Below are 19,605 nucleotides of genomic sequence, written 5' to 3' on the forward strand. Positions count from 1 at the left end.
CACTTGAAATTATTAATTAAGATATCTTTTCAATTCATGTAATTAAATATGACAGTATCAACCTATTAAAAATAAATAATTATGTATATTTTTTTTTATCGTATTAATATCACTTGTGATTGCTTAAGTTTGAGACGACTTAATCATCCACTTTAATATTTTATTGAATAAAAATGGTGATAATCGCCCATACATTTGCAAGCACGAAATTTCAAATCCGAAGTCTATATACATGGAATTATTGGTAGTCAAAGCATGGTTAAAGTTAAAATTTGCAGAAAATACACAACCGATAAAAAAATATAAATATCTCAATTCTTTGGATGGGAGTACAACTGCTACCAAACTTTTCATCATCGGGCACAAATCTTTCGCTATACAAGTTTTAAGTTTACGTATGATTTTATGACCGAAAGTGCGATACGTGACATCAAATTTATAAAATGTGATGGATAATTCGTGAACTATTATGAAAAAAGTTGTGACCGGTACAACATATAATCTTTTGTTACACTTTATAAGCTTATGAATAACTAAAGAACTATAACGAAAAATTATTTTAGACTTTGTTATTTATATAACAAAAGAGAGAGAGACAGAGAGAGAGAACTTTTATGGCTGTGTAACATATAAGTATTACAAGATAGATTAATCTTTGTTTGGATCGCAAGAAATCTAATATCACAATTAATGGGAAATGATGCAGGGAAATTGGAAATTCAAATTAAAAAAAAAATTATCATTTAAATTTATGTAACAGAACACTAATACAAAAATTTTTTCTTTTTATAATATGAATATTAACACATAAATTATGTAGTTTCACACAATTCATCTCTAACCTCCGGCAAATAAATGTTGTAATTCTCTTAATCCGTATTTTTCTTTATATATTCCCATCCCCACACACACAATACAAGTACCAAACGTCCAAACCCAAACACAATCCCTTCTCTTGTGTCTTACAATTCTGCCCAAAGAGAGTTCGAAGACAAAAGCTCACCAGGGTTTGGCTTTTGTTCTCTCTCATTAGTACGCCTGAATCCTTTTTTTAACTCGTCTCCTTTGATTTTTTATTTTTTTTTTTCAATCTGTGTTTCTTCAGTATTTATTTCTTCAATACAATTGAATTTTCTTGAATGCAATCTCATAAAAGGCACACAAGATTTTAGATTCAAAGGGTTTATCTATAAACCCACAAAGATTGAGCTTTCGGGTTTGATAAAACCATTGAAAGTTTGATAATCTCGCTACATCCAATTGTACAATTTATTGGGTCTTCACTATAAGTAGTCTTTGGAATTTGCGATATATCAAAATTTTATTTTTTTGTTGATGTGTGTTGAATTCTGTAGCTTGTTTGAGGATTAGGGTTTTTGGGTTATTTAGTTTAGTTTATGGGTCATTGTGTTTTCTAAAGTTGTTTGTAGGATTTGGGTTATTAAGGTTGAATGGTCATTGGTATTTGTTATTCGGATTTGATTGAGATATGAGTCGTAGAGTGAGGCGTAAAGTGGCAAGGAGAGGGAAGGAGAAAGTTGTTTTGCCAAGTTACCCCGAAGTTGAGGATGAGGTTATAGGTTCTGAGAAGAATGAAGTTGTCGATTGGACTAGTTTGCCTGATGATACGGTGATTCAGTTGATGTCATGTCTGAATTACAGAGACCGGGCAAGCTTGTCATCAACATGTAGGACATGGAGAGCTTTAGGTGCTTCTCCATGTTTGTGGAGTTCCTTGGATCTTCGTGCACATAAATGTGATATTGCCATGGCAGCTTCACTTGCTTCTAGATGTATGAATCTTCAGAAGCTTAGATTTAGAGGTGCAGAGTCTGCGGATTCAATAATACACCTTCAAGCTAGGAATTTGCGAGAATTAAGTGGCGATTACTGTCGTAAAATAACAGATGCAACTCTATCTGTGATTGTGGCTCGTCATGAGGCGCTCGAAAGCCTCCAACTTGGTCCTGACTTTTGTGAAAGAATCACCAGTGATGCTGTAAAAGCAATAGCTCTTTGCTGTCCCAAATTGAAGAAACTTCGGTTATCTGGGATTAGGGATATTTGTGGTGATGCTATCAATGCTTTGGCCAAGCTTTGTCCAAATTTAACAGACATTGGGTTTTTGGACTGCCTGAATGTTGATGAGGTGGCATTGGGAAATGTACTTTCAGTTCGTTTTCTTTCGGTGGCAGGGACTTCAAATATGAAGTGGGGTGTGGTATCACAGGTTTGGCATAAGCTTCCCAAATTAGTTGGGTTGGATGTTTCAAGAACTGATGTTGGACCGATTACCATTTCCAGATTGTTAACTTCATCCAAGAGCTTGAAGGTTTTGTGTGCCTTGAATTGTCCAGTTCTTGAAGAGGAAAACAACATTAGTGCAGTTAAAAGTAAAGGCAAATTGTTACTTGCCCTTTTTACTGATATTTTTAAAGCTTTAGCTTCTCTATTTGCCGAAACTACAAAGAACGAGAAGAATGTGTTTTTGGATTGGAGGAATTCAAAAAATAAAGATAAAAATTTAAATGAGATTATGACTTGGCTTGAATGGATTTTGTCCCATATACTCCTACGCACTGCTGAGAGCAATCCCCAGGGTTTGGATGATTTCTGGCTCAAGCAAGGTGCAGGACTGTTGCTGAGTTTGATGCAGAGCACACAAGAAGATGTTCAAGAAAGGGCAGCTACAGGACTCGCAACCTTTGTCGTCATTAATGATGAAAATGCTAGCATAGATTGTGGAAGGGCTGAAGCAGTTATGAAAGATGGTGGCATACGCCTTCTTCTGGACCTTGCAAAATCTTGGCGGGAAGGGCTTCAGTCAGAGGCTGCAAAGGTAAATTCTTTTATGGTAATATTATTATGATCATATCCCATCTATTCTGTCACTGAATTGTGCCAACTAATTTTCATCCAGTTGTCTTCTATAATTATTCTCATTTTCTTAAACTGTGCAGGCTATAGCAAATTTGTCTGTTAATGCCAAAGTTGCAAAAGCTGTTGCTGAAGAAGGAGGAATCAATATCCTTGCTGTCCTGGCTAGGTCCATGAACAGGCTGGTAGCTGAAGAGGCTGCTGGAGGTCTTTGGAATCTATCTGTTGGAGAAGAGCATAAGGTTAAGTACATTTCTTTTCATCGTTTATCATCACATGGTATATGAGTAAAATTTGTAGTAGTAATGACTTTGAAACTTCTATCAGGGTGCCATTGCTGATGCTGGTGGTGTAAAAGCTCTAGTTGATCTTATATTTAAATGGTCCTCTGGTGGTGATGGTGTTCTGGTATGTTCTTAACCTGCGCTGCCGTCTGCCCACATGAATGCTTCATTGATCATGAGCTGCTGCTGTGTGATATCTTATGCTGTTTGTTGTTTCCCATTTTGTTCTTTCAGGAGCGTGCAGCTGGTGCTTTAGCAAATTTGGCAGCTGATGATAAGTGTAGTATGGAAGTTGCATTGGCAGGCGGCGTACATGCTCTAGTGATGCTTGCTCGCAGCTGCAAGTTTGAGGGAGTGCAAGAGCAGGTGGTGCTATTTTGGTGTTTTATTCATTCTAGCCAAATTTTTGTCCATTAAACTTTCTGGTGTAGTTCTGTTATTTTTCGTCATATCATGTCGTGTAGCCAAGCTAGACTATTTTTCTGTGTTTCTGAATTTGGGTGTTTTTGCTCATATTTGTTGTCTCTTCTGATATACTCTAGGCTGCTCGCGCCTTGGCTAATTTGGCTGCTCATGGAGATAGCAATAGCAACAATTCTGCTGTTGGACAAGAGGCAGGTGCCCTTGAAGCCCTTGTTCAACTTACTCGCTCGCCCCATGAGGGTGTCAGGTAGTTTATTTCGATTCCAGAAGTCATTATACTTGTTATTTCAATGCCTGGGTACATCTTTTATTGACTGCATCTTCTAAAATTCTTTGCCTCTTTGTTTGACTTGTCTATAATAGAATGCTTGCATTTAATTTTTGCGCCTTTCAGTTTTGTTGGACATTGATTTGATAGATAAAAGTGTTCTTAATTAACACTAAGAGGTTAAGGTAAGAATCCCCATATTTCTAAAAAACAATCGTGGGAATATTAGAAATATGAAGAAAGCTTAGCTAATGTATTTATTAAGGAATGTGCAGTTAATATGTGGGACTGCAATGACAGGTTAGATATTTGTTATGTGAAAGGATGAAATTTATCGGCATTACTGTGGAAGAATGTAATTTAGGGTTCACTTTTCGGATTGGGGGGTGGATTGTTAGTCACATAAAATGTCGCTGCCCTCAATCCAGCCCTTTAGAAAAACTTCCAAGTTGGTGGTATTATTGTCAGTGGCAATGAAACATCAAAAAAACTACTTTTGACAACTCTTTTTATTTTCTGTCTATAGCTTCATTAATAACTTTATGACCCTCAACTTTTGTCTTTGCAAGCAAGATTATGCTTTTTTTTTTAAATGGGTTTTATCTGCTTTCTTGCATGTAATCATCGACACAGGCAGGAGGCTGCTGGTGCATTGTGGAATCTATCATTTGATGACAGGAACCGGGAAGCAATTGCTGCAGCTGGTGGCGTTGAGGCATTGGTATGGTGTTTCTTTTGGAGCTGTTGATAATTGTTCTTTGTCATCTTAGACTGTCTTTGGCACTACGTGATACACTAAGAAGTGGTTCATGGAAAGCACATAACAAAATGTGTATTTAAATTTTAAAGGAAAGAAATTGTTGAATAACCAAGCAGCACTGTTGCTGAGAGGCTAATTGGTACGGAAACTCATAAAATCTCTTCACTGGAAATTATTGTTATCTTATGACCTAGCATTTATAAATTCATAAACCCGCTATGGAAATACCACTGTTGAAATCCACATGGGAGTATGAGTGCATATTTGCTAGATCACTTTTTGTTTTGAAGTTGATCGTATCAAATATGGAGTTGATTGGCTTTTACGAAACTATCAAAATGCAGTATTACAGTGGTGGTGGGTATTGCCTCTTGTGAGAGAACATATTGGTGCTGACTGTATAGTATGTATGTTATTTTTGTTCCTTACTTTGTTGTTAAAACACATTATGCGTGTTTTAACCGTAAGTAGCTGAGTGTTATCTATCATGCTATTGACAACTGTTCTTGATTCTTTCTAGTTTCTTGTGGATAGTTGATTGCATGTCAAAATTCTACTTTTACATGATAAAATTTGTTGTAACACATTGATGAGTTGCCTTCCTGCATGTTGACTTCTAATTGTTGGAAGTTCGTCCTTTCTTCGTGGCTTTAACATATCTCTTTTAGTGATGCTTATATCATCCGGATTATGAAATATGTTTTACTTGTCCATGGTAGAAAGTTTTCACTTAATGTAATGTTGAAGCTCTGTTGTTTTTGTAGGTTGTCCTTGCACAATCCTGTTCAAATGCCTCTCCAGGTCTGCAAGAGAGGGCTGCCGGTGCTCTTTGGGGATTGTCGGTGTCTGAAGCTAACTGGTAATTCCATAAGTTACACACATCACACGTGTGCTATGATGTATATGTGTATAATATCTAACTCATTTTCTCTTGTTTACAACTTGATTTTTGAACAAGCTTCTGATGCGGTTAAAGTATGTCATATGGTATTGTTTGTGAAATACTATCTATAAGAGGATCCACAAAACTTGTTCATGCTTAAGATGCCAACTACCCTGTGCCCAACCCCATAGGTTCTCCGTGCTCTGCCTTTCACAGATTATTTCTATTTGAACCATATATCTCCATTTATATGTTTGTTGATGTATGAAAACAGATTTCGCACTTACCACATAGAATAAAATAAGAGGAACATTTGCAAAAGCTTTTCTGGGGGATTGCTTGGTTAGTAAAATTTGTGTGTTGAGCCTTTGGATGATCGAGATGATTTTCAAAATACCCTACTTTAATCTAGGCAAGGTTGCTATCTTCAGTCAGTCAACTGTGATATGTAAGCCCATAATAACATCAGAAAATGTGGTCTGGCAGCAACACCGGACCGAACACTCTGTGCTTGGAAGATATGAAATCATTTATGAACTTTGTCAGCTGTAATCAGTATTTCATTCTTCAGTTCACTCCTCCCAATTATGCATTCTCAGACCCTGGTATAATAGTTCTACATTATGCTGAATGATGTAGTTGCTTTTTAATCCTGGTAAAATGGGAAATTTGCCCCACATTTTATGCTTACTTATTAATGCTTTATTTTCTCATTGGTGTTCGTCAGCATTGCCATTGGACGTGAAGGAGGTGTTGCACCTTTGATTGCCCTGGCCCGCTCCGAGGCTGAAGTAAGTATTTTACTGTACTCAAAATATTCTGGACAAGTAATTCAAGTATTTTATATTCCTTGGTGATAAATGACATTCTTATTTCTCGATCTCATCTTTCATTGCATGGTAAGCACAACTCAATTTGTTATACCTTTTACTAATTGGCATGTCATAATTGCTATTCAGTCACCACAACTACCAAACTAACAATGTAAAATACTCGGTGCTTGGAGTTTTCCTATACCTGGTATCATATGTGAGATTGAATGGTTATCACTTTGCATCTATTACACACTCTGTGGTCTGATTGATTGTTCTTGCTCGTTCTTGTTAGTTCAACTTATATTTTAGGTTTGTATCTAATCTTTCACAAGGAAATTTCAACAGGTGCATTTTTCACCATACTGCTTGTATTCATCTTTTCTGCTCTATATTTCTTTTCTTCACTTCTCCAATTTGTCGAAGTAGAGACTGATTTTGTGATGTTGTATTGGATTTGCGCCCCCCCCCCCCCCACCAAAAAAAAAAAGGATGTCCATGAAACCGCTGCTGGAGCTCTTTGGAATCTTGCTTTTAACCCTGGTAATGCTCTCCGTATAGTGGAGGAAGGGGGAGTTCCTGCCCTTGTTCATTTGTGCTCTTCATCAGGTTCAAAGATGGCGAGATTTATGGCTGCCTTGGCATTGGCATACATGTTCGATGGCAGGTACTTTGTGTAACTTCAACCTATTGAGTAGTTACCTTGTTTTTGCGCAAAATGTTAAATTGTTCTAAATACCTTATATTATTTTATTTATTTCAGTACACATTATGTTTGCAGTACATACAAGATGGGTTTCTATAGCTTTCATGCTGTGGACAGGTTGTTTGCTTTGTGAGGAAACATACATGCTTACTACTTTTATTTTCATGATGTCCTACAGAATGGATGAATTTGCGTTGATAGGAACTTCAACTGAAAGCACTTCAAAGTGTGTGAGTTTGGATGGGGCTAGAAGGATGGCTCTGAAGCATATTGAAGCATTTGTTCTTACATTTTCTGATCCACAAGCATTTGCAACTGCTGCTGCATCATCTGCTCCAGCAGCATTGACTCAAGTGACAGAAAGAGCACGTATTCAAGAAGCAGGACATTTGAGATGCAGGTTTACGTTCTCTCTCTAATTTTCTGATCATCTTCATGGCACCAGGTTTATCCAGGAGGCCATATAGTTTGTGAGAAGGAAAAAATGAAGAATACATTTTTCTGACCTTGTGTCACTCTATGTCCACAGTGGAGCTGAAATTGGAAGATTCATCACCATGCTACGTAATCCTTCTTCTGTACTCAAGTCATGTGCAGCATTTGCTCTTCTCCAGGTAACTATTACATATTCCCTCCTGAGCTTTTATATTTGCCATTGTGCCGTATCTTTCTTCCCAATCTTGAATTAAGGTGTTGTACTTAACTGGGAGGCCATTTATTGAATTTCTCAATTGCAGTTTACGATTCCTGGTGGCCGGCATGCTATGCATCATGCAAGCCTTATGCAGGGTGCTGGAGCAGCACGGGTTCTGCGTGCAGCAGCAGCAGCAGCAGCTGCTCCAATTGAAGCCAAAATATTCGCTAGAATTGTACTTCGCAACCTAGAACATCATCACCATGTAGAACTTTCAATATAATATAAGGATATGTCATGTACACTCATCGTGGTCACCCCTGAAGTCGTGATAAAGGCCATTTATTTGAGCTATGGAGCTAAGTGATATAATAAACTGTAAGAATATTTTGTTCAACCTGTAACTATACAAATGTATATGAACCGAAATAATTTACTGCTTAATCTTTTCTTCTCCTGCCTCCCATTTGTTTCGGTATTTAAGATGATCTTTTTCTCCTTTATGGAAGAAATCCTTTCTTGTTAAAAAGGTACTTGGATTTAGGGGATTGACTTGAGAACTGAATATCTCATTAATTTATTTTTTTTCATTGTATTCTTTGTGACAATCTCTACGATCGTAAATATTATAAGTCGTTTGACTAACATAGACTGGCACTTGGGTTATTTGAGTTTCCGTTATCGTGGAAAATTAATTTGGAAATAGCGCTTTTCTTCGTTAGTACGCTAAACGATTGAAAGTATTTACTTAAAAATACTTATTTTAAAAATTTCTTCATAATTTTTTAATATTGTTTGGTTGTATTTTGAGGAGAGCTTTGAAAATGAAATAAATTATTTTGTCTCAACTAATAGAAATTTTAATTTATAAGTTTTCTAAAGTAGAGGTTGAATTTTTTAAAAAATATATTAAATTGTATAAAATATTTTTCACTTATTTTATAATGTTATTTCATTCTTTTAATAACAAAAATTTAAAAACTTGAAGCACAAAAATTCTACTAGTAAAAATTCTACTTAAATAAGTTTTGTTTTAAAATTCATACACAATTTTTTAAAACTTATAGAAGTAGAGGTTAATTTTTTTAAAAAAAATTAATTATCTACAATATTCTTCGTTTATTTTATATTTTATTTCATTATTAAAGCCCTAATTTTAAAAATTCCACTATTAATAATTTAGGTGATACTTGTTTTTTCATTTGAAATTTGAATACACATGAATTAACTTGAATTCTAAATAGAGTTGAATGTCTGAATCTGAATAACATTTTTTTTTTCATTTGAAGAGCTAGAAATAAGTATTAAATTATTTTTTAACTTAAAAATCAGTGTTTTTACATCTATGCTCATACAAATTATAAATGTTAAACAAACAATAAATATCTCAAAAAATATAAATAAGATAATATATTCATAATACGTTCAATTTTGTTGTTTATGATGATTCATACAAAAAATATTCATAAAAAATAATAAAGATAAATAATGCTAATTTAAAGAAAATAAAAATATAAAAAATAATAGTCTTACCACTATACTATCACAAATTGTAGATGATGGGTAATAGTGATAATTATTAAGTTTTATTCAGGTAAGGATCAAAATTAATTAATTAAATAGAGATATTTTGGAGAATATCTTTTAATGATGTCATTCAAACTTTTTAAATTAAGTGAAAAGTTAAAAAAAAATTAACTTAATACCTTAATGATCTAATGGTTGAAAATTTTCATAGTTAAAAAAATAAATAGATTTAATAACTTAATTGATTGAAATTGTGTCTGTTAAATCAATAGAGAAAACAAACAACTCTTAATCTTTTTATTGATCTCAGCCACTAGGCTAAAACCTAGTGGTTAGAACCCATTCCTTACAATTATGAGGTCATGAGTTCGAGTCCCCACAATGCATTGTGGGGGTTTTATTTTCTTTCTCAATTTGAGTGAAGACAATCTTCTCTCTTTCGAAATGTGAGTAGAGTAGACATCCCTCGAATATTAGAGAGTAAAGGTGGACTTTATAAAAATTGATATAAACTAGTCCCATTAATATTAATTGTAATATCATTTAATATAAGTTGTGCTCTTGAGTAATAATCTGCATTGTGGAGGTTTAATTTTCTTTCTCAATTTGAGTGAAGACGGACTTCTCCCTTTCGAAATGTGAGTGGAGTAGCAGTCTTTTCCTTTTCGAAAAGTAAGTGGAGTAGACATCCCTCGAATATTAGAGAGCAAAGGTGGACTTTATAAAAATTAATGTAAACTAGTCCCATTAATATTAATTGTAATATCATTTAATATAAGTTGTACTCTTGAGTAATAATCTATATTGTGGGGGTTTAATTTTCTTTCTCAATTTGAGTGAAGACAGTCTTCTCCCTTTCGAAATGTGAGTAGAATAGACGTCCCTCGAAATGTGAGTGGAGTAGCAGTCTTCTCCTTTTCGAAAAGTAAGTGGAGTAGACATCCCTCGAATATTAGAGTAAAGGTGGATTTTATAAAAATTGATGTAAACTAATCCCATTAATATTAATTGTAATATCATTTAATATAAGTTGTACTCTTCAACAATAATCTACATTGTGGTGGGGGTTTAATTTTCTTTCTCAATTTGAGTAAAGACAGTCTTCCCTTTTTTGAAATGTGAGTGGAGTAGACGTCCCTCGAAATGTGAGTGGAGTAGCAGTCTTCTCCTTTTCGAAAAATAAGTGGAGTAGACATCCCTCAAATATTAGAAAGTAAATGTGAATTTTATAAAAATTGATGTAAACTAGTCACATTAATATTAATTGTAATATCATTTAATATAAGTTATACTCTTGAGTAATAATCTCATGTAAAAAAAAAAAAAATTGGGTCTACTGTTCTTGCATTCGGGGTTTTTACTATTTAAATGACAGTAATATCAGGGTGTTGTTTTAATTAATAACAATAACATTCGGATCCCTGTAGTTCTTGCGTTTTGCAAGTAAGCACGTAGTAGTCCGTCCGTTTGTGTCAAGTAGATGCCTGAGCCGGTGAGCCCTGAGCCCCTGACTTGACACCCTGCATGAATGATCCAATCGACTGTTTTATGGTGGAACATCACAGTGCTCCCAGAATCGTGTTGAACTTTTTACCGTCACAATGTTAATTTTTTTTTTCGAAAAAAGGGGAACAATCACACTGAGGGCCTTTTTTTAAATTGTAATTTTAAAGAAATTAAAAATTAATTTAAGTGTTTGATAATTTTTTTTAAATTTAATTCTATAATAAATTTTAAAAAATAAGAAAAAATAAATTTTTAAAATTTAAGTTTGGACATCAAATTTATACTTGAATATAATTCTGCCTATACCCTTACAAATATTATAAAAATTTAAAATTATCCTTATTAATTAAGAAATAAAATAATTAAATTTAAAAAAATTATTAAATAACATAATAAAAAATTAAAATTAATAATATTAAAATATTTATTTTAGTTATCGATTACTATATGTACATAATAAAAAAATATTTTGTATACACATTTTTAAATATGTAAATAAATTTTATTTAACATTATGTTCATTTTAATTATTTATATTCTTACAATAATTTATCAGTAAAATTTACCAAATACATAAAATTATTTTTAAAACACTTTTAAAAATAAAATTTATCAAATATTTAACTAATTTTCTTTACTGCTAATTTTTTTTTAACACAACTAACATAAATTATTTTAAAAAATACAATGTTACCAAACTGACCCTTAAGGTTTAGGGACCTATTTGATAGACATGGACAACCTATTTCTTGATTTCTGAAAACTTAAAAAGAATAGGGATCCTAGTATTATTACCCAAATATTTATCAACCTCTTACACACACACACACACACACACACACACACACAACCACACGCGCACACACACTGAGATAAAAATATAGAGTAATTACTAATATTGCAATAATATGGTCTTGCAGTTTCAAATGATCAGTAAATTACACCGCAATTGGTATCCTCCCATAGTGGACAATTGGAATCTGGTCATAATCTCCATTGTTTAGACATAAATTTCACTTATCAGAATATCAGTTATCCCGATCAACAACATCAATAGAAAATCATCAGGCCAAATGTTACCTTCAATAAAAACTCGAGAAACAGAAAAAATAGTGGAATGTGTCAAGAATAACATATGAACTTGCAAGTGTTTGTTAATTTGTCCCTTTTTGCTTTCTACTGATTCACGTGGGAAAGAGGACGCTTACTTTTAGTACACAACTGATAGCAAAGGTTGATCCTCACTGAACCTGCCCATATTCATTAAGAAATTCCACATGGATGAAACCCATTTATGAGATGAAGATTTTGTTGTCATCAGCTGCATTGCCGTCAATGATTGGTCCTTCAAGTACGGAACTATGTACTTTTTCATGTCGCTTCGAGATATTTCAAGATGACTTCCAGTAACATTAATGAATTTAACTTTTCCAGCTTCATCCAAGGTTTTCAAACCAATCCAGTCTTCTGTGTACAATTGGGTCTGCATGAACAGATATATGTGGCACAAAAATTAATCAACGTCAAAGAAAAAAGCTGGGCGAGAAAGAAAAACAACTTGAAATGTTTTCTAGGTTTTGATCCAAGTTGCCTATCTTTTTCACCATTCCGTTTGGATCTATGCTTTTTTTAAGGCACTCAATGTGCTACATTGCATTCAGTTCATAAAAGGTAAAAGCATGAAAACTCTATAAGGGCAAAGGTTTGTCTTAGAAGACTAGAAATTGAGTTAGAAGTAAGCCCTTCGTTGTTGCATGATAAGATGAGGAAAAATGTGAAAATACTCATCATCAGCATCTGCAAAATGAAATTAACAATTTTGCTCAAATCCAGAGAGTTCAAATTAAAAAGTAGGCAAAACTACCTGTTGTGCAGGTAAAAGAGGATCAAACGACCCATCTGGATAATACCCAAACCACGAGGTTTCCTTAGGTACCAAAACTGAGTCTTGCTCAAACTGAATCACAATAGGCGAAAAAAGAATCAACAAACTTTCAAGTATAACTGTTAACTACATCATATCTAAAGAGCCAGGGAATGTTAAGGAAACAAGGAGAGGTCTTCAACTCACCATAATAAGCACCAAATTCTCCAAGCTAGCAAAACGTTCCTTATAAGTTGAATTTCTTTCATTAACAATTTCATTGTTAAGTTTTGGGAGAAACTTACAGCCTTTAAGATAGTCGGGAATGTCCTGGGGAAAGCAAAGGGGGAGGGGGGAGGGAATAGAGGAAATCAAGCTCCTAGTTCCAAAGTATTAATTGAAGCAAAATATACAGGAAGTCGAAAAACAATGCACATACGGAGCTAATACAAGTGAACAGTATAATAATTGGTGGACAGAAATAAAAAAAAAAAAGATTTGCAGGAGAAAAAGGATAGCGAATTTCTATTAAGTCCAACCAATGCATGGTACTTACAGTTGGTATTTTGTAATAACCACTGGGAGCCAGGTGATCCTGCAAATTCATCAAAGGTAAGCAATACAAATTCCATCATTTGCCAATGTCACAAAAGCCTCAAAATGGAAATGATTTTACCACAGCAACTGCTACTGGTATAATAAAAATGATTTGCCTTTCTTCTAGATGCGTCATCTATCGTTTTCTTCTCAATAATTATACCGATAACGAAAAAAATGCAAGCTTGAGTGCTCAAATAAAGTTTCTTACCTGTAAAAAGTCACTGTAGATCTCTAACTTAACCAAAGCATCCAGAAGAATGCATATCGGGAGAAACTGCAAAATTTGAGCATATCAAATCAGATCAGAATAATAGATGACAGCAATAGAAAATGTAGGTGGGTTTCAAAATCTATAATTAAAAACATGATTTCTTGAGTTGTATATCTTGAGCCACAACTAATTCGGTTAAATTAAGAATGAAGTGATCTAGTTCAACAATAGGTAGAAGGAGCACTTACTCCACATAATGGAATTGCAGCGATACCAGCATGAGGGCCTGCCAGCGATATCAAGTTCTTTACCTGTTCCATGTATTGACAAAAAGGGTTATAACATCATATGTTTACAAAAAGCCCTTGCCCTTCATACATGGAGTACCAAGATGAACCTTCTCAAAGGCCTTGAAGACAATTCTTTTACAGCATACAGTAATTAAAATATCGAGAAATGGTCAGGTGCCTTCAGAGATGTATAAATACCTAAAAGAAATGGTGGGTTCATATTGAAGAGGAGTCAAAGAGTACCTCTGCATCAGAAAGACTGTTTAAAGATGAATAAAGCAAGGTGCAATAGGATAATGTTAGTGAAATTAGTTCTTACAGGAGGTCCTCCTTCACAAAATTCGATAATCCCTCGACCAATCATATTACCCTGTCAAACAAAAAGATTGTTTAAACTGTTAACCAAAATAAAATGGAAAAACCGTCTATTAGAGTTATAGGCCTGAACAGTGGCAACGGACTAACAAAAGCACATAATTGAGTATATTTGATATCAAAATCAAATGCAATTCTAATACAAGATGAATGGAAGTCACAAATTTAACATAAAGGATATTCCATCCTCTGAGAAGCCAATTCTAAAGAGGCTTATCGGTAAAACTACTAAAAGGTTTAAGATGGATTAAATATTAAAACTGCTATTCTGGGATAGATAGTTAATCCTTTACACAATGATTTTGAGGAGAGTATGCTCTTAGTCCAAACATTTTATAACTTCAGTAAGTTAATTACCTGAGAAAGTCCAATGATGTTGTAACCATCACTAAGTTGGCTCATATTCTTGACCTGCAAATGCAGATGGAAATTTGACGGGAAGCAAGTTAAACTTCATAATGCAGAAATTTGGCATGTAAGCATGTTACCAAATAGCTTTATGACCTTCTCACAAGCAATTGCAGTCTGCAGGAACAGTAAGAATATTCGTTAGCATATCCCGTTCATTAAGAAACATTGTAGATGGAATGTTATCTATCCAAGTGTCACCTGTTGGAAAAGGGGCATAGTCCAGGAGTCCCAAGCTCCATCTCCAATTTCTCTAGGATGAAACAAGGACAACAAAAAAAATTTATAGTAAGTTTTCCTTGATAAACTAGCCAGAACATGATCAAAAGTAATTAAAAAGGCAATAAACAAATATCTTGCACGCTGAACATTATTTGAGAACATTAAGTGCTGAGTTCCGCTTAATAAGTAAGTGAATAGTACACAATAACTAGTAAACCATTTTAAGAATATATCGAGTAAACTATAACTATTACATGCCGTTACCCAGAAGTTAAGACAAGATTCGATGCTTTGATTCGATAGATTAATAAAAGTAAAACACGAAAAGTGAAAGGTGAAGCAGGCATACATGCAATATCCTTGAGAACCAGACCAACTGCTCAATAGCTCCGTGAACTGTGTGACTCCTCGGTTAGTGCATTTATCACTGATGCCTGCCAGTGCCACGCACAGAAAAAAGTGTAACAAAGAAAGAGCAAAATTTTAGAAGAAGCCAAAAAAAAAAAAAAAAAAAGGAAAAGAAAAAGAAAAGTCACATTTAAACCTTTCTAAATAAACAAAACCAACCACGTGATGTGAGAAGAAAGAAATCAGTGGAGAAGAGCAACATCAAACGAAAATTAAAGATAAGTAGAGAAAGGTACCATGCAAAACGATGAAAGGAAGCGAGTAGGAGAGTGGGATAAGACAAAATGCGAAGATGATGGAGAGTGTTAAAGGAGGAGCCATTGCAGTTGGCTCGTTAATTGTTGTTGTCAATTTGGCTCCTGGGATTTTGGGGGAAACGCAAGAGCAACATGAACTGAATCGAGAGGTTGTGTTGATTTTTTGCACTTGGTTTTGACAGTCTGGAGGACAGCACCCCATGCCAACTGCCATTCTTTAAGCTGACGTGTCTTTCTCGATCGAGACTCGAGAGAGATCGGCTCCTAAAATAAGTCAAAACAGTTGTTGTTCCAGAACAACATTTTGGACAGAACTTTCACGCTACCCTGGGGCCGTGGTGGCACGCGCCATAACTAATGGAAATAATTCATGAAATTAAATTATTATTATTTTTCTTTGAAAACAAAAAAAGTTAGATAATCAATGAAATTTAACTGTCTGATAATAAAATGAAGATATTCTTTTTTATGTTTCAATCATGTATGAAATATGAATAGACAATATGTATCTATTTTGACCTTAGAGAAACAATCAGTGTCCATATTCTACGAATTCATCAAGCTTTTACAAAGGAAAGAAAGAATGAAGTCCAAAGGAAGGATGGATTATGGAATTCGCAGTTTGAAAGATCAGCGCTTATATCAAAACAGTGTAGTTCTGGTTCATTGCATCAATGTCAAAGCCCCTCAGCGTGGCAAATGATTCAACCTTGCCTTTGAGAGTGTGTGAAGCTCCCTCATCCTCGCAATCTCTGCACGCCTTTTAGCTTCTTCAGCCATAAGATTGACGTCCCTATGGCTAGAAGTGCTTCTCTCGCCAAACAATTTTTTGTCCGTAGACTGCAGCTGGAGGCCATGCAATGTTCGCTTCTCAGCTGCCCATGCAGCTTCACGAGCTTCCTTACCAAAGTCCTTTCAGTTGGTGAATGCAGTCTGGTTTTTTTTTTTTTTTTGTTAAAAAAAAAATTACACAATTCACAGCTCATTTGCATTTGTTAGACAATTTAAAGATACAAATCTCTCCATAATTCTGAATGCACTCACTCTTTGGTCGACGACCAGGCCCCAGGCTCTTCCACTGAGAGCAAATCTCACCGGAAATTTGAGAGAATCAAGCAGCATGTCTGTTACAATATTATACAACCAAATGTCAGCTTTCTTTAAGGCAGGAGCATCACTGACCCCGTCCCGTCCCCAGTCATTCCACTGATGTGCTTCCTATCATGTAATCTTCTCACAATCTCATATTTATGCTCTGCAGGTTGAAAATACGGAATCAGAAATTTGATAAAACAGTGAAGTTAAGGAATAGAGGTAATGGGTTTAAACCAATAAACCTACCAGGAAATAGACCAGCAAAACCATCAGCTTTTTCAATGAGTTCATCAATTGGAAGAGCTGAATTTGTCTCATCCTTACTCTCACGAAGCAGAGATGATGATAGGTACATATTTGTGCCCATTCCAAGCTTTCTACCTGTTTCCTTAGCAATTGCAATCTGATCACCTGAAAAGGTTTTCATTTGATAAATTAGGAGATGTATAGATGTGTTAAAACATTTGAACAAGATACAGAAGTAGCTTTGCTGAATCAATCAATGGCTGCCAGCTGTAGTGCAAATATGGGAAAATGACTGAAGTAGAACCCATAATTAGCAGAGCACAGACCTGTGATCATCTTAATTAACATTGACACCAACATCTAGAGCTCTTACTAATAGTTTCAGCACTGTCATGGTGAGGAGGATCAAAGAGAGGAAGAAGTCCAACAAATTCCCAGGGGCCACCAGGATTGTCCTTGGTACCACGCTTCCTACAGAGGTTAATTACCTGCCAAGCAACTGCAAGTGATCTTAGTCCGCATTCGGCAAACTTGTCAATTATTCCATGTACCTTCTTTTCAATTTCTTTATGTGCCAGATGGAGAATCTACAATTTATTTATAAATAGAGCTCAGTAATAGAGGAAGCACTCCTATGGGTTGCTTTGATGATAATAAAATCATATTTGTACCTGCTCTGGTGCACCTTTGCTGACTCTGTGCATTATACCAGCACCATCTACATATGTAATTGCAGCCCTTTTATCAGTGGGATTGAAGAGTAGGAAGTGAACTCGTGCCTTCAAAACAATCATCAAATTAATTCATCAATATATATATAAAAGTTTGGCTGTAAACATTGTATACTAGACACAGTTCGTTCAAATATCCATAGAGATCAGTTGCCTAAATATTTATTTCAGTACCTTCTTAGGGCCTGCCAACATTGAAACAATTGCACCATCAATAGCGACTTGGTTCTCTAAAGTTGATGCCCTTGCCGCCATAAGTACTACCATATCCTTGTCAACACCTTTGGCAAAAACCGCAAAAACTCAGAAATAGGAATTCAGCATCTTCTAGACAGCTTGCTTCATTCAATCATAATATTCTCCACTGTAAGTTTGTTTAGTGTCAGTGTTCCCGTTTTATCACTGCACAACACATCCATTCCAGCCATTTCCTCAATGGCAGTCATTCTTTTTGTTATTGCACTCTGAATAAGATGTAGATGCCCATTACTCGAACAAATTACACAATTATGTACCTATAGTTCATGATGAGCAACCATTTGGAGTTCATAAGTTAAGGTTATTTTCAGACATGGCTGCATTTTCACAGACATGCTGAGACAAGCAATGTGAACCAATGGCCATAGTTACACAAAGAACAGTTGGCATTGCTATTGGAATCCCACCAATTAGCAATAACAACTGCTGCAATTTCACCTTGCTTACATGTTGAACCTGAATAAACCCCATCACCGGGATTCTTGGTTACTGGAAGAGACTCTCCTGTAAGAGCTGACCACAAGTAAAATTGAAACTTGTCAATTGAAAAAAAAATTCTATGTTGTGTACAAATAAAATATTAATTTTGTTTTATTTATGCATGATTGTCTACCCGATCAATTTTCAAAGGATCTCCTTCTACTAGACGTGCATCGGCTGAAACAATCTCCCCTAGTTTGATACTGATTATATCTCCAGGAACCATTTCGGCAGCATCTTCCTCGTTCCATCTTCCATCACGTAAGTAAGACCTGGTAAGAATGATTGGTCAGTTATTATTTAAATGTAGAATGATTTTATTTTCTCCAAATTAACTTTCAAGAAAAGAGACCTTGGCTTTTGGGGCCAACTGAGCCATAAGAGCAGCTGCTGCATTTCCAGCATTGTTTTCTTCTTTGAAACTGGTGGTAGAATTGATTATAATGACGATTCCAATGAAGTCATGATAATCTGGATCTTTTCCCTGCCGAATATTTGAATTATCTTAACTTAATCTCATACTCAAAATGTAATAGCACATTATCAACTAATGATCTTCGGGAGAAATTAACAGCTGAAGAATCACTAATAGACCTACCCCTCCATGTGCAAGAGCAATAGCCATAATGGCTGCAGCTTCCATAACCCATGACAGAGGATTAGGGATGGCAATGGGGAGGGGAGGGGAGGGACCGATCTCCCCGTACCCATCCCCGATATTTTGCGTATGTCCCCGTCCTCTCCCCGTCCCCGTCAGAATTACTTGAGAGAATCCCCATCCCCTCCCCGAATAATAACAGGGGATCCCCGAGGGTCCCCGATCCCCGAATAACTAATACATTTTTTTTTCAATTTTGAGTTAATCATATTAAAATAAAAAATTCAAATAAAAGTAAAGTTCAAAATATATCTTACATTAATATATATTACAAAAGTCACATACATTAAATTAGTAAGTAACGCAACATGCAAGGAATACAAAATTCTTTTACAAACTATCATAAACAAATTAATAGTTTAATACAGAATTGTTACAAATAAAATCGAATTTAGATTCAAAATTAACTTTTTCAATGGTGGCGTGGGCACTTTATAAATGTGGATTATTCCTTTTACAACACAATAGTTAAATCGGAGCAAATCAAAAGCAAATATTAGATTAGATTAGATTAGATTAGATATTAAAATTGTGATTCGCTGTGGGCAATTATAACATCTAAAAATAAATAAAAAATAGATTTAAGTTTAAAATATTTAAAGAATATTAAAATTAAAAAAAATGTTTGGCTAATAGAATCTACTCGATCTTTTTAATGTCCTAAATAAAAATTTAGGACTTTAATTAGTTAATTAGGCCTAAAAGTTTAATAGTATAAATATTTCGATATTTTTTATTTTTACCAATATTTATAATTTTATTATTTATTTACTAGTAATTTTAAAAAATTAAAATAAAATTAAAAATTAAAATGGGGAAATG

At 34.7% G+C, this 19,605-nt stretch overlaps 3 protein-coding genes across 5 annotated transcripts; 1 reads left to right on the forward strand and 2 right to left on the reverse strand.

The window, feature by feature from the left end:
- The first annotated feature begins 829 nt into the window (after positions 1-829).
- LOC102630475 (protein ARABIDILLO 1) lies at positions 830-8,102 on the forward strand. 2 transcript variants are annotated; one of them, XM_006464374.4, is made up of 12 exons: positions 835-2,839; positions 2,961-3,119; positions 3,205-3,285; positions 3,396-3,527; positions 3,704-3,831; positions 4,486-4,573; positions 5,377-5,471; positions 6,223-6,286; positions 6,799-6,974; positions 7,192-7,413; positions 7,543-7,627; positions 7,751-8,102. In XM_006464374.4, exons 1-12 carry the CDS (start codon positions 1,490-1,492, stop codon positions 7,928-7,930), a joined length of 2,760 nt encoding a protein of 919 aa, XP_006464437.1. In that variant the 5' UTR covers positions 835-1,489; the 3' UTR covers positions 7,931-8,102. The 2 variants fall into 2 exon arrangements, 1 of the variants encoding a protein (XP_006464437.1); XR_003064476.2 differs by lacking the exons at positions 7,543-7,627; positions 7,751-8,102 and adding an exon at positions 6,603-6,655 and having other exon boundaries at positions 830-2,839; positions 7,192-7,340.
- A 3,557-nt stretch (positions 8,103-11,659) lies between these two features.
- LOC102630175 (uncharacterized) lies at positions 11,660-15,543 on the reverse strand. 2 transcript variants are annotated; one of them, XM_006464373.4, is made up of 12 exons: positions 15,295-15,543; positions 15,000-15,084; positions 14,630-14,681; positions 14,525-14,545; positions 14,378-14,431; positions 13,965-14,015; positions 13,604-13,666; positions 13,353-13,418; positions 13,101-13,139; positions 12,752-12,874; positions 12,545-12,637; positions 11,660-12,163 (listed from the first exon to the last, which is right to left on the reverse strand). In XM_006464373.4, exons 1-12 carry the CDS (start codon positions 15,527-15,529, stop codon positions 11,891-11,893), a joined length of 1,155 nt encoding a protein of 384 aa, XP_006464436.2. In that variant the 5' UTR covers positions 15,530-15,543; the 3' UTR covers positions 11,660-11,890. The 2 variants fall into 2 exon arrangements, with proteins under 2 accessions (XP_006464436.2, XP_024949465.2); XM_025093697.2 differs by lacking the exon at positions 15,295-15,543 and having other exon boundaries at positions 14,630-14,679.
- Positions 15,544-15,585: 42 nt separating this feature from the next.
- Positions 15,586-18,768, reverse strand: LOC102627775 (ATPase 11, plasma membrane-type). The gene is given in 13 exon segments (XM_052436128.1): positions 15,586-16,503; positions 16,506-16,570; positions 16,657-16,821; positions 16,983-16,995; positions 16,997-17,026; positions 17,028-17,243; positions 17,328-17,435; positions 17,562-17,689; positions 17,791-17,851; positions 17,979-18,101; positions 18,259-18,397; positions 18,497-18,609; positions 18,724-18,768. Coding segments are annotated over 13 exon segments (1,419 nt in total). The 3' UTR covers positions 15,586-16,290.
- Positions 18,769-19,605: the final 837 nt, after the last annotated feature.

The sequence above is a fragment of the Citrus sinensis genome, chromosome 3, assembly GCF_022201045.2.
Source record: "Citrus sinensis cultivar Valencia sweet orange chromosome 3, DVS_A1.0, whole genome shotgun sequence".
NCBI classification, from domain to species: domain Eukaryota; kingdom Viridiplantae; phylum Streptophyta; class Magnoliopsida; order Sapindales; family Rutaceae; genus Citrus; species Citrus sinensis.

Coding starts and splice junctions, on each gene's coding strand:
- LOC102630475 (XM_006464374.4), top strand. CDS start 1,490: ATGAGTCGTAGAGTGAGGCGTAAAGTGGCAAGGAGAGGGAAGGAGAAA. Junction 4,574..5,376: donor CTGGTGGCGTTGAGGCATTG/GTATGGTGTTTC, acceptor TTGTTTTTGTAG/GTTGTCCTTGCACAATCCTG. Junction 7,628..7,750: donor CAGCATTTGCTCTTCTCCAG/GTAACTATTACA, acceptor TCTCAATTGCAG/TTTACGATTCCTGGTGGCCG.
- LOC102630175 (XM_006464373.4), bottom strand. CDS start 15,529: ATGGCAGTTGGCATGGGGTGCTGTCCTCCAGACTGTCAAAACCAAGTG. Junction 14,016..14,377: donor ACATCATTGGACTTTCTCAG/GTAATTAACTTA, acceptor TTTGTTTGACAG/GGTAATATGATTGGTCGAGG. Junction 12,164..12,544: donor CTCTTTTACCTGCACAACAG/GTAGTTTTGCCT, acceptor CTGTTCATGCAG/ACCCAATTGTACACAGAAGA.